The 14,868-nt window shown below is 42.6% G+C and overlaps 2 protein-coding genes across 2 annotated transcripts; one reads left to right on the top strand and one right to left on the bottom strand.

Annotated features, from left to right (window-relative positions):
* Positions 1-624: 624 nt before the first annotated feature.
* On the top strand, positions 625-2,848 carry SEPMUDRAFT_134121 (Fungal_trans-domain-containing protein; the record flags this gene model as incomplete). The annotated part of the gene is made up of 3 exons (XM_016902610.1): positions 625-698; positions 947-1,652; positions 1,715-2,848. 3 exons carry the CDS (start codon positions 625-627, stop codon positions 2,846-2,848), a joined length of 1,914 nt encoding a protein of 637 aa, XP_016760351.1.
* Positions 2,849-2,994: 146 nt separating this feature from the next.
* SEPMUDRAFT_164493 (DUF1479-domain-containing protein) lies at positions 2,995-4,457 on the bottom strand (the record flags this gene model as incomplete). The annotated part of the gene is made up of 3 exons (XM_016908118.1): positions 4,069-4,457; positions 3,656-4,006; positions 2,995-3,581 (listed from the first exon to the last, which is right to left on the bottom strand). Exons 1-3 carry the CDS (start codon positions 4,427-4,429, stop codon positions 2,995-2,997), a joined length of 1,299 nt encoding a protein of 432 aa, XP_016760350.1. The 5' UTR covers positions 4,430-4,457.
* Positions 4,458-14,868: the final 10,411 nt, after the last annotated feature.

The raw sequence follows: 14,868 nt of genomic DNA, 5'->3' as shown, positions 1-14,868 counted from the left end.
TATACCTGGGTTATGAGACCTAGACAAGTCAAATAGCAGCCAATCGAGCCCCTTGTCGCGTGGTTGTTGTATTTCCATCTGATGTTGTAAACTTTCGAAGTTGATAAGACAGCGCCGTCGGCCTCGGAGAGCTACATTGTTACAGAGAGGGGTTATAGTTGACCGCACCAGATCCGGTCACTTACCACCTGCGGATCGCGCGCAGCATTAGGCAGATAGTCGTGTTGTAAAGACTACCGCCAAGGCGTAGTACTTCTATCAACATGATTCTCCTACGGCGTAAGACATCACCGTACTTCAGCGCAGGTCCATCGTAACGAACCTCGGCGGCCTTTGACACTGTGACGAGGCATCCAGGCGTGACGAGAATTGATGGGAAAATCTTGCACTTCTTGAGGCATTATAGCCTAAGGTAAGGCCTCCTAGGCTGAAGATGGATGATGTAGAGGATACGGGAGTCGTTGATGAGGTGTAGTCGTGCTTTTGTTGTAGAAGTGAATAGAGTCCCCGTCTTGCTGCTAGTAACCAGCTCAACATAATGACAGTCCTTAAGGGGCAACAGTCGAGTCTTCTTCTTCTTCTGGATGCCATTTCCATCATTCCAGGTAAAGGTATTTCTTGGCAATGGCAATGGCAATGGCAACGGCAACGATTCGCTTGAACGCTGCGGATGAATCCGGCCGTCTCCACTCTTCTCGGTGAATAAGTCTCCCATCGCCACGGCTTGCCATCCTGCTTACCGAAGCTGTTTACTTCAGGCGGAGGTCTAGAAAATGTCGTTGTCTACTGAGCCCACGACGCCTCAAAAGCGTATTATTGCGTGAGTGAACATCTCCTGAGCCTCGTCTATATCTTCCTCGACCATTAATGAGGGAGGGGAGGATAGCTGCCAGGAATGCCACAAGAAGAAAGTCAAATGCACCGGCAAAGGTCCGCCATGTTCCAGCTGTGCGGACTCGAACCTCGAATGCATATATCCCGTCCGAAATAAGAAAGTCAAGGTCGGTCAGCGATATCTCAACGGGCTCGAGGCAGAGAACAAGCGTCTCGCTGCTTTGGTGTCTACTCTGAGCACGCCTGGCGCAGCAGCTCTAGCGACCGAGCAGACTCCATCCGAACCAAGAGCAGATAATGCCGACAGAAACCCGTTGATTGAAGAACGTCCCTGGTTTGTCTCATTCAAGAATGTCGATCTTCCCATCCACGTCGGAGAAGCGGCCGATGCTGCGTTTGCGACTCGTCTGCGACAGGCGGCATCGTCGTCCGCAGTCAGCCATATCCCACGCGTGCATTATATGAGCGATGATACCCTGCGCGCCTTTGCAGACCAGCCGATCGAGCTGCCGAGCGCCTCCAGACTGCGCTTTCTCGTCGACGTCGCGCTCAAGACGACGTGCAAGAACTGGCACATTTCGAGACCAAGTGTCGTGCAAGAAGATGTGCAAAAGCTGATTTCCAATCCCACGTCGTGCGACTGGCTTCTTCAGTGCCGCATCTGGGCATTGCTTGCCCTCGGAGAGGCCTTCTCCTCGCGATGTGTGCTTCCGAATGAGCCGTTCCCAGGCGCGCAGTACTGGGCCCGAGCCATGCAACTTGCACATATGCCATGCGAACGACCGAAGTTGGACTTGGTGGAAGTGCATCTCCTGATGGTACCTGATTACTCCTATCTTCCCGCCGGCAGTGTGAAAGCCCCAGACTGACGAGATCGCAGGCCCTATATGCCTCCTCCATGAATCGACGACATACGGCCATTCTTCTCGCCAGCCATGCCCTTCGACTGTGCATCATCCTCGGCCTCCACATCGAGGTCGGCGAGACGCAGCTGCGTGACCCAGTCATGCGAGAACATCGATGTCGTCTGTGGTGGACGGCATATCGATTCGATCGACTTTGGGCCTCGAAGATCGGCTGGCCACCCTCCATTCCCGACGACAGTATCGAGATTGGACTCCCTTCGGATACAGGTCTCTCGCAAGAGGTCCGTGGTGACTTTGAAGACTTCGAGTATGTCATCATGTCCGTCCGTCTTGCCAGAATGCTCAACAACGCTGTCAATACTCTGTACGTGCGAAAGCGACAGCCCACGTCCTTTTCGGAACGCGTGCAAGCGGCCGTTCGAGCCTTGCGAGACTGGGCCGATGGATTACCAGACCATTTGAAATTGAACGTAGGAGATGATGCTGTGACGAACCCGGAGAACCATGTGCTATATCTGCACTTGGCCTTCAACCAAGCAGTGATTGTGACTACCAGACCGATTCTGCTACATCTCTTCAAGCAACGCCGACCACATCTCGCACACGACAGCACTCCTGCGCAGAACTTTCCCGACTCGGCATTGTCGTTGACCACGGCCTGTATCCGATGCGCTCGGCAGTCCATGGCTCTGCTGAAGCAAGCGTGGGCTGAGGGCACCTTTCCCACCTTTGACTACTTTCACATGCAATTTCTCTTCTCCTCGGCGACAGTCTTGGTACTATCAGCGCTGCTGCAAGGCTCTGGCTGGGCGAATGACCGTGAGGACTTCCTCCTAGCCGGCACGTTTCTACGACAGCTTGAACGAAGCGGGAACTTTGGGGCGAAGGAGTTTTGCACGCATGTTGATGCACTCAAGATCACGTTATACGAGAACATTGATGCGGCTGCTGGACTCGGTCAAGGTGGAGTGGCTACTGTTGGAATGAGCAACGGCACGACAACTTCATCTACGCCACTGCCGAATCCTCCATTACAGGACTTTCTCAATCATCCCGAGGTTGATTTCAACTTTATGGATCAGATCGGCGGTACTTGGATCGACTGGCAGGACGTTTTCTGGCCGGGAATGGATTTACCACCTACTTGAGAAACCTTTCTCACATCCTGGGGCCTCACATGTGGCCGGAGGCCGGACACGCCTTGCGACTTGCGCAGCAGTATCAAGAGCTGGACTCTTTCTCTTGCATATAGATGCTGCATACCGGGAGGTGTTCGACCTTCGCTCTGCTAGCACTACACCAAGCCAAATCCAAGCGCCCTTCTCCCTTCGTCGCTGAGGACAGAAGCTTCACCCTCGAATCCACAAAAGGTCCTCTCGTTAGCGCACTCATTATGACGAAAATCGAGTGGCGGAACTCCAGTCTTCAGGTCCTGTAGCTGTTGCTTCATATACCGCTTATTCTGCTCCGTAGATGGAGTGGCGGCAATATACGCCACGCAGGCTTCGTTGTTACCCTTGTGGTCTATCTCAACAGCGTGACAGATGTCAGCATGCCACCAGATTGTATCGCCAGGCTCCATGGCAGGAATAGGGACCATGCACTCCTTGAGTCGCAGATGAGGGTGTGATGAAGGACTCAGCAGCTGGCTGTCTCCCTTGGACGTGCCAGGAAACCAGGGAGTCTCGGCATCGAATGTCCATTTGGAGGCATCTAGAACATCTTCGGGATCCTCTGGCGGTTTAAAGAACGGCCGGAGCAGCAGGTATGCGGTCTGCCACTTCACGTTGGGGTAAAGCATCAGACTCCCCTCGCCAGGTGCTGCAGGACTGAATGCAGTCCAGCCTTGAAAGGATCTGAACACTGTCGAATGAGCAGTGCCTGGAGTGGTCATCGTCAGTGCCGTTCCATCCCGTTCTATTCTTCCTCCCTACTTGTCCTCGACGTTTTCTTACCAGAGAAAACAGCTTGATCAGCATTCTGACGCAGGCTCAGATCATAGTTGTCCATGTCTTCCGGATGTCCCGAGAATACTGCGGAATAGTATGCCTGGTACGTTGGATCCGCCCATCTTGCCAAGCTACCTGCGTCGATATGGGGACCAAGTCCGGGAAATGGCACTCCTGGAGGCCGGATGCGTACCCCATCGGCATACGACAGAGGTTCATCTGTCGCAGCCTCGCCGGAGCTGTGCCACCAGCTGTTCAGCTCGCGACTCAGCTTCAGTATGTTCGGGTGCGAGCGTGCCGCCATTTGAGAAGGCGAATAGTAGAGGTTGAGGATAAAAGGTGTCTCCCTCGGCCAGCCTGTGAAACATCAGTCTACTACGCTGCTTCACCCACCCTTCATGATTAGACTTGAACCTTGCCTTTGATGGACTGCTTGTTCATTGCGACATATTGCTTGAGATTCCGGAACCATTCGGTAGCCTGGTCCTTTGCCACGACGCCGGCAACTTTGAAACAACCTGTGGCTTTCAATTCGCTCTTGCGCTCTTGCGAGATCATAAACAGATCTTCGAATTGGACCACAGGCACAGCTGCTGTTCCAAGCCGAGATACTCGGGTGGTCAATGCCTCCAACTCCTCACAAGTCTTCAGCCAGCTCCTCGTCAAGGCTTCTTGGCCGTACTTGTCAACAATGAGTTTCTTGTACTGGACCAGATCATCTCCCGTCTCAGCGTCGTCAACCGTGCACTCGGGCCAGGCCGGCCAAGTCTGTTCAGCCATATTGAATGGAGAGACGAGCAGAATTCCAGACAGAAGAAGGGATACTACCGCCGGCCGGCAACATCTTATACCGCCGTCAGCCCCGACTCAAGCTTCACAGGACTTCCCCAGCTTGTACACAAAGCTTATCATGGCAGCTCCTCGGCCAAGCTTAGGCGAGCTACATTGACCAGGAACTTATGTTGGGCTAAGAAGAGCTTGTATCAGTCAGTATCTATAGCTAATAGAGTTGACAAGTACAAAGTAGATTCGACAAGTACAAAGTGAGTTGTCAAGTACAAGGTAGAGACGAGAAGTACAAAGTAGAGACGAGTAATCATCTCGAGTCTCTGTATCTTCTGAGAGCGGAGTGCTATAGCTACCTACTTGCGAAACTTCCCTAGCTGGCACACTAAGAGCTCGATCTGTTGTACTGCGTAGAGATCCTGAGCTATAACATTCGCAGTGTAGGGATAAGCTCTATATCTTCTAGACGAAACAAATGCCAGTCAGCTCCGGTAGCTTATATACGTCTCTATAGATGTATGCAATGCTTTAACCCTACAATCAATTATATAGTCAAGAATTGCCTATGCAGTTTGTTATAGCTTAGATGCTAAACATTTGAACTAAAAAAGAGGTCACTGTAAAGTGGCAAAGATATACATACTAGAAAATGCAATGCCGAAAAATCATTACTAATCTCTAGAGGTAGGTAGTTGTAGCCTCTAGAAATGCCAGTGTTCCTATCACTAGATATTAAGAGGCTACGATTGTCCAGAAAAGAAGTAAGCTCTAGAGAGTACACTTCTCAGCTATATTCATAGAGACATATATGATATACGGTGCCATAATAATTACATATTGATATAAAGATAACTTCTTCTATATACTACGTTCTACTGCCTATCTTGAAGGGTGCTATTGGTATTCCTATAATACTAATATTCCCGAAAAGTAGAGTACTCTATTCTAGAGCCTCTTTGTGATAGTAAGCTCGATTATCGTTTACGCTAAGATCAGTAGGCAATAATTCAGCTAATAAATGAGGGAATAATACACCTCTAATGATTATAGAGGCTATAAAAATGAACCTTGAGCTTCTCTAAGTACCTAATATCCAGTTAAATGCTATAGATATAGAATATAGAATGCTGGCAGTTATACTCTCAACTAATCCGACATCTAGAGAAGAAGCCGATCCTAAAAATCGATAGGGTGAAACTCATTTTATCTTAGCGTAAGATATTTATTGTAGGCACAATAGCAGTAGAAGGGATAGGAGTAGATTAAAGAGAAAATAAGATATTTAGTATAAGAATTTTATACAGAGGAAAATCTATAGGTCCTTGCTTGTATCTTCTCTATAGTAGAACTAGAAGATTCTATACGCGTAAATTTACTCTATAGTACGTATAAGCGCTTACAAGTTATTAGAAGTATTCAGGAATAGAATAGAATCTCTTAAGAGAAGATAATTGATAATCAAGAAACCTGGAACATCCTAGAGTCTAGTCACTAATAGAGCGAAAGCTGTATACTTACGTATAGCTAGCTACCTAGAGATATGTTTCCAGAGTTTCCTAGAAGATGCGTAAGCGTTACCTCTTATATGAGCTACCTTGTAGACGTTATTCTATAGTTTCTGCTCTAAAATTAAGGAGATGTCAATTTCTAGACTCGCGTATAAACAGCCTATTTAGTTCCGCACGCTACTGCGCTGTAAGTACTGCCTCTCGATACTAACAGAACATAATCATACAGTAGACTTGCGCTACCTCTTAAACACGCTGCTTTATAGACGAAAATCAAGGGTATGTCAAGAGAAGATAGATCCTTATGTAAGCTGATATAGTGGTGCTACAATTGATTGTAGTCAAGCTAGCGGCGTCTGATAATATCCTCGTCGCTATTGTGGTTATTATTATTAGAAGGAAACGATAGTATTCTATGATTATTAAACGCAGTCCTATGCTTTAGGGGCGACCCTGTTTTAGCCAGGAGAGACTTATTACAACCTTTGTAACTCTTAAACGATAGATCCAGATGTTTCTAGAGATAAGATTATTTCGCAGTTTTAGATTTCTTCAGACTAGAATCTCTAAGGACTAGAATAGAAAGCGACAAGATACGAGTAGCTCGAAAAATCTCTAGAGATATAATTACAAGCGGTTCCAAAGATTTATAGAGGTGATGGTATAAGCAGTTTGAAAGGATTTCTAGAGACATAAGCACGAGTATAAGTAGTTCCAAAGACCTTTAGAGATAAGAACACAGGTTTTTCCAGAGTTCTAGAATACTCTAAAACAAGGTCTATAAGCTTATACAACTAAAATTTTTATTGGATTCCAAGGGATAAGGACGTAGAGAGGAGAGATAGGGAGACGAGAGACGGAGAGACGAGATAGAGAGATACGACGGAGAGCTACCTAGTATAGAGTAAAGCTTAGCGTAGGCCGCCGTTAATAGAATCGGTTAGCTAGTAGTTGGTTTAATGATCTTTTATAATCAACATTAGATCTAGATCGATTCTAGAATTTAACAGAGGAGAAAGGTAAACTGTCTTTTCCTGAAATATACTACTGTCTAATAGATTCTCCTGTATCTATACCCTTACAATTTGGCTTTTTACCCTTAGATCTTTATCGCGAGCTATATAGACCTCCGTTGTTTACTGCCCTGTATATTCCGTATTTCTATACTAAACTTTCCCTAAATGTAAAGTACAGTATCGCTACCTCTTATATACGCTAGTTTATACCTTACTTTTTGATTCCGCTCTTATAAGTAAGTAATCTAGATAGTATTTGAATGCCGCGCGGGCGATAGGAAACTCCGTTTTCATTATACTATATACTCCATATAGTTAATTTTGTAGTAAGAATTATTACTACAGACATATTAAATATGTCCTACAGGCGGGCCCGTCTTCTCCGCCGGAATTTAGTTTATACCCTCCGCGTAGATTGTGTACCGTACCTAAATATACGCGGAACGTCGGAATTCTACGAATTCCATATACGCGACGTGCATATATAAAAGTCATGTATTAGCAATTTTTATACAGCGCGATCTTTTGATTCTAAGACGATTGGCACTATCTTCGTATTTATATACATAAATGGGGGTATATCTCTAGTCTGTATTAGTCTATCGAATCAAAGCCTACTGTCGGTAGTGTTCTTATCGCTATCGTCCTATATGCCCTATATACCCTATATAGGCGCTAAAAACCTATCGACTTTACTACGCTATCCGAATAACGCTAATGATAGTAGCCTCCGCATTTATTGTCCTTATCGCCTTGCCTTTACTGTATGTCTGTACCTAGGACGCCGGCTATTATCAATTTATCCTTATTATCTCGTATAGGCCGTCTTAGACACCTCTGCCTAACCGAATGAAGTTATTCTCGTTGAAGTTAAGCGAGTTACTACTACCTATATGTCCTTGCTCTTACTATGTCTCTTTACCGAGCCCGCTAGCTATTATTAGTTCGTTTTTATTATCTCGAGCAGGGCGTCTACCTCTGCCTACCTAACCGAATGAAGTTATTCATGTTAAATTCGAGGCCGGTATTACCTAGACCTACGGTATAATCTTTATCTAGGCACTAATTTATAAGCTCGTTAATAGAGCTATATTATTAAGAATCGTAGGTAGTCTAGCGAGACTAAATATACGTATCTTAAGTGTCTTTGCCGCTAGTATTGTTAGGTAGTAGGCGCTGTCCTTAGCGGCGTTCGATATCGGCAATACGAGCAATACTAGTAGGTCTAAGGCAATTAGTAAAGAGCGAGAAGTTCTTAAATATAAGATTGTTAATAGTCTTTACTCTAGAAACTGCTATATACCGCAATCTTAGCGTAAATTCCTTGTATATTATACTAATTCAAGCCCTGTCGAGTATTCTACCTTACGCTTTATATACTGTTATTACGAATACTACATAGATAGGGAGTTGTTTACGATAATACTCGTTTCTACTATAGAAGAATGCTCTCTTATCGCGGAAGATAGGGATAGTTATATAATCCCCTACGATCTCTTAAAGCTTGAGTCTAGTATAATTAGTCTTCTTAATTCTAATAATAAGATAGTAAGGCAGCGTTTCGCAAGGGGTTGTCGTTCCGATAGCCTATTCGATATTGTAAAGGAATCTAGTAGTACTATTAACTAAGCCGGCTTTAGTCTATATATTCTAAAGGAGTGTAATCTTATAGCTAATTAATACCTTAATCTCTGCCTCTAATTAACTATACTTATTAACAGACGCGCGTTGTCCGATATTCTAATTATCGTACTTAACCTTTAACCTAAGAACTAGGGTATATAATACGGTCAATCGTTGGTTATTAAAGTCCCTAACACTACTATTAGTAGAATAGATATAGGTAGTATCGTTAAATGGATATCGTTCGTAGGTTAAAATAACAGAGCCTACTCGAGAGGTAAGGAGCTACTAATTACAATAGTCGATAGCCTTAAGACATAGCCCTTTAAGGGCTTTACGGAATGCTGCCTATATATTGCCTTATTGCCTTGTTAACCGTATAAGTTCGATAGTGTAGTTGAAAGTATAGTAATCGTTCCGGCCGCTAAGATCGATAGTATACTTAAGGACGTTAAGGTTAATAGTAGTAAAGAGAAGCAATCTAGCGACTAATAGTAACTAGAAGAAATCGCTAAGAAGTATAATATTTATACCGCCGAATAGTAATAGGCTACTATATACCTAAGAGAGCCGCAATTCGATTATTTTGAGCTATACTAGACTGATTATAGACTTCTCGTTAATAATAAGGTATTAGATCCTATATAGCTCCGCTTAGATAGCCTAAAGAGCAGAAACCGGTAGTTCTTAGAAGTTTCGTCTACTGTTAATAGGTAGCTTAAGCAGTTTATAGAGGGATTAACTATTAATAGGATAAGTAGCTATACTAGTTAGTACTAGGCGGAGAACTAGATTCCTACGAGTTCTAGCTTTAGCCTAAAGAAATACAGAAGTAAGATTAATAATATATAATTTGCTAGTTCTAGTACGTCTATCGACATTTAGGAGGAGTTAAGGGGGGCTATAGCTATCTAGAAAGCTAATATAGTAACTAATTATAGTATTATATACTACACATTGCTCTAGATAAAGAAGGTCTTTTTGACCTATTAACTAGGAATGTATATAGAGTTCTATAGGGTTAGTCGTAATTTCTTCTTTCTAATACTTACATTATAGATAACAGTAAATATTAGGGAACAAAGTAGTATACTTGCTAATAAAGGAAGACTAGTCTGCGTTAATATCGATATCTCGGCTCCTAAGAGTATTAGGGTTATACGGAGTACGGCGAATATTAAGCTTATTCTAATATATAGGATCCTTATCCTTAGTATTAATACGCTCTTTAAGCTCCTCTTTATTAATACGTACTTAGACTTCCGGAGATAGCTTTTATAGAGGCGCCAGGTTTAGGTCTAGATACTAATAGTAGCGGCGATACTAGCGGTACGCGTTAGAGTACCTTCTAAAGGTATATACTATATTCTGCAAATCGCGAAGCGTTACTAGAAGCGATAGGTAAGTTCGCTATAGGCCTTCGAGGAGAATAACCTAGGTACGGCAGTAATCTTTATAGGTAGTAACTTAACAGACGTATAGCAGCTCTAGGTAGAGTCTTTATAGTTAGGCCGCGTATCTCGTAGTTAGTAAGAGTATCGAAAAAAGTAATATCTTCGTAGTAAGTATAGCGCTAAATATACTTAGTCTAGTAGGGTTTACCCTTCTTAAAGTCGTCTTATAGCGGAAGTTCGTTATTATTATTATATAGCACTAGATTACGCTCGTACTAGTTAGGGGCTTAGTAATCGATAGAGAGTATAGAATAGGTACCCTTTTAAAGTTAGAGTCCGAGTAGGAGAAAATATACCTTCTAAGTACCCTAATTACGCCTACCTATTATCTTATTTATTGCCTTAGCTACTAATTGGATAATTGGTTAGTTAGTTAATAATACTATAGGTATTAGTGCTTTTAGTAATACCTTAAATAAGAATAATACTAACTCCGCTTTAGTATAGTACTTACCGAGATACTTAATAGTACTCTAGAGATCAGTATATAGTACTATAGGCCTGCCCGTTAGTAGTACGGATTCTATAGAATGTATACTAATCTCAATTTTCGCGCGCGTACCGCGCGTACAGCGCGCGCATGTATCTCTATCTCTATCTCCTCGTCCTTGTCCTCGTCCTTGTCCTCGTCCTTGTCCTCGTCCTCGTCCTTGTCCTTCTCTTCTCTTTGGTTCTTCTCTTTTCCTTGGTTCTTCTGGTTCTTCTCTTCTCTTTGGTTCTTCTCTTCTCTTTGCTTCTTCTCTTCTCTTTTCTCTTTGCTTCTTTTCTTCTCTTTGTCCTTCTCTTCTGAATTTTAGGCAAGGTGGCCCGTAGGGACAGGTAGGTACAGTAGGCAGTCTGCCTGCCTACGGCGGGCTTTTTTTGAGGTAGTAACGTATTGGGCCTAGTAGATTTAGCGCGCCCTACCGCAAAGGATACGCTAATAAGAGCGTACGCTCTCTAGAATTTCTATCTATATACAGCTATCTATATACTTTTTTTGCTAATTGATTAGTACTCTACTCCTCCCTACACCTAACCTACGCTACGCTTCGGAAGGTTTAGAGGTCGTTCCGTACCAATTACTTCGACAACTGTTCTTACTTCCCTTACTTATTCTATTCTACGTACCCTAAGGGCTCCTATACCCGCTTTCCTTATTCAAATTCTTAGCGTCGCCCCGATAGGACGTTACTACTACTATAGCCTTTACTAGAGGGTACATTACTATCCCGTTCTCCGCTGTATTTATAAAGGAGATCGTCCTAAACGACTAGGACTATAGATAGACGGATACGGAATAAGACGAGACTAGCTATATTGTAATATGTTTGCGCTATACTAAATCTATTACAATTAGGCATACCTACAATACTCTAGCGTATAGGGTATATATTAGTTGCGCTAGTAATAATAAGCTAGGCTGTTATAGCGTCGGTAGGGTAAGTATTAGTTCTCTCTCTAGAGGTTCTGTATACTAACGAACCCGTAGACTATACCTTGCTTGTTAAACAAAGTGTTAGCAGTCTAACGCTAGAAAGACGTATATAATAAAATATAGAGGGACTTGATAGAGGACTACTAACCTAACTCGGCGGAGGCCTCCTATACCCTAGTAGAGGGCGACAATAAGTACTGCCGCTAGGCAGTATGTCTTTACCTTATAGCCTATATACTTAACCGGGAGTTTGCTAGGGCTTCTCTACTATAGCGTATTATAGTAGGGATTAGTATAGCTATCTCGGCGTAGAGGCTAGATATAGATATAGAGGATATAGGTACGGGTATTGGTATAGGGATCGGTACGGTAGGCGTATATAGAGGTAGTTAGAATTGACTACTAATACTATATCGGCTCGCAATCGATTAATACTTAGTCGCAAATCGTAGATCGTTCGTATCGGTAAGCGTTAATAACGAGCTTATAGGTACTATAGGTACTAGTAATACTACTAGTAGTATAGGGCCGATAGTAGTATATATAGTAAGCTTCGTCTTTTTAGAGGGTAGAGCCTTTATATAGCTAGATATACCTAGTACGACTTTACGGCAGTTAGCGTAGTTAAGAACATATTTGCGATAGCCGTAACGTTTATCTATATAGTAATTCTTCGCCCTCTAATAGCTACTATTTCGGTACTAAATTATTCTAGAATAGTCTATATTGTAATCTAATTTGAACGCTTTGTCGGGGTCGACATCTATATAGTTAAATAGACTATCGAAGGGGAATAGGCGCTTATTAGGTGTTTTATTACTACCGCCGCCCCCGGTTGCGCTATCCTAGAGAGTAGCTATAGATTAGTAGGTATAGGGCAAGGGGTATAGGGTAGGTGCAGTAGAATAGGGCAAGTACAGTTTGGTAGTAGATACTTTGTAGTACTTAATTTAGTATATAGTTTAGTACGTCGGTACGGCATATAGTTCTATAAACAATAGCGACGACGAGCCTTACTGCTAATATACCGAAGAGACATTTACGCTACTGCTAATACCCTACCGCCGCTATACGACGCTATCGAAAGTTACATATATACTAGGATATATACCTTCTAAAAAACTCTAAACTAAATATATATTCTTAAATACTTAATTTTATATAGACATACTATAGACACTATATACGCCGCTAACTAACTTGTAGAATATATAGCGGATCGATATACCGAACTGAATTATAGAACCCTATACTAAATTTAATACTAATTTAAGCCGAATCGACAATCCGAACTAAATTGCAGAACCCTATACCGAATTCGAGACGATTCTATACCGAATCGACAATCCGAACCAAATTATAGAACCCTATATCGAATTCAACTAATCTAGTAACTATACGCCGAATCAAACTAAGCAAGCAACGACAATAAGCCCTACTACTAACAAGCCCTACTACCGACAATACCCCGCCGCCGCTATACGACGCTATCGAAAAAGTTACTCGCTTACTAAACTATATACCTTCGAACAAAGTATCTATTAAACCTTCGTTCGTAAAAACTTAATAATACTAAGTAACTTATAGAACTATACTATATATAATATATCGATACGCCGAACTAAATTATAGAACCCTATACCAAATTAAGACGAATTTATACTAAATCAACAATTAGTATTAAGTTATAGAACCCTATGCCAAAATCAAGACAATTCTACGCTAAATCGATACGCTAAATTGAACTATAGAACCCTACGCCAAAAGCAACCAAATTATCGACTATACGCCGAGTCTACCCAAATCTATACTATACCGACGACGAGCCTTACCGCCGACGACTATACTTACTGCTGCCGATACGCTACTAAGATATTTACGCTGCCTTGAACGACGCTGTTAAAGAAGGTACTCGCTTAATAAACTATATACCTTCTAATAAAGTATTTAGTAAACCTACTTCCGTAAAACCTTAATATACCGCTAACTAACTACTATCGTCGCTAGAGCTCGTCGTTCGATATAACAAAAGGTACTTAGTTCGACAGCGTATTAGCAGCAGTAGTATATCGTTAGTAGTATAATTTCTTCGATAGTATATCGGCGGTAGACGTCTGTAGTAGCGGTATATATTATTGTCGTTGTCGTAATAGTAGGTATCGGTGTTGTCGGTAGTACAATGTCGGTATTAATATAAAGTAGATAAAAGGAAGTCGTATAACTTATAGAAAGTTCTAGTCTAGTTACATTATTATAACACGTTATACTAGAGGAAGGTTTTTCCGGCTCCGAAAGCTACGCTCTATATGCCTACCTTACTACGCCTACCTTACTACGCCTACCTTACTACGCCTATCGTACCGTAACGTATAGCGCTACGCGCTACGCGCTATATACCTACGTATACAACGCTATATACGTACTACACGTAATACGCGTATAGTAGATTGCCTCTAGTAGGTATAGTAGTCCTTCGCTTCGCTACGGAACTATATAGAATTACCTCTAGCAGCTACTATATAGAGCTTTTTTTTGCGCCTATAGCAGGCTTTTTTGAGGTAGTAACGTATTTAGCTTAGTGAATTTAGTACGCTCCACTCTAAAGGATTGCGTCAATTAGAGCGTATAGCTTCTAGGATTTCTAGCCCCCTTTTATAGATTGATTGGCCTCTACTCCCCTCCTACGCCTAACCTACGCTACGCTTCGGAAGGCTAGGAAGGTCGTTCTGTACTAATAATTAAGACAGAAAGACCTCTAGGTCTTGCGAAGCATAGCGTAGGTTAGACGTAGAGGGGAGTAGAGGCTAAACAATTTACGGTTAGATTACTATAGCTAGAGAAATCAACTCGATATTGTACAGTTTAATTAGCGTAATCTTTAGTACTAAGGCGCGCTAAACTTACTAAGACGATATACGTTAGTACCTTAAAAGCCTACTATAGGCGCTAAAAAAGCTCTATATAGTAGCTACTAGAGGCAATCTACTATATATATATATATATATATATATATATTGGACGTCTTACGTATATTGTGTTATATATATTATATAATACATATTGCGTTACGCCTACAGGGGTTTTTATATATAGCGGGAGCATAAATTTTATATAGCAGGAGGCCTCTTAGGGTTAACCCTAAAGTCTAGGCCTTAGGTATACAGTATACTTCTTTTTTATACAACGCCAATAGTACCTAGTACTTCCTCTATACAAACATATATACATACGCGCGCGCGGTCGTAGTATATAGTGTAGCGTATTACCGCAAACGGCGATAAGAGTAGTAATACCTTAGGTATATTACGATTCAGGCTACTACTAGAGCGACAACGCGACGACGCAACGACGCGACGACGTAACGACGCGACGACATAACGACGCGACGACGTAACGACGCGACGACGTAACGACA

Source organism: Sphaerulina musiva, assembly GCF_000320565.1.
Source record: "Sphaerulina musiva SO2202 unplaced genomic scaffold SEPMUscaffold_6, whole genome shotgun sequence".
NCBI classification, from domain to species: domain Eukaryota; kingdom Fungi; phylum Ascomycota; class Dothideomycetes; order Mycosphaerellales; family Mycosphaerellaceae; genus Sphaerulina; species Sphaerulina musiva.
The sequence above is the reverse complement of the archived record's forward strand: the minus strand, read 5'-3'. Positions and strand labels throughout refer to the sequence as shown.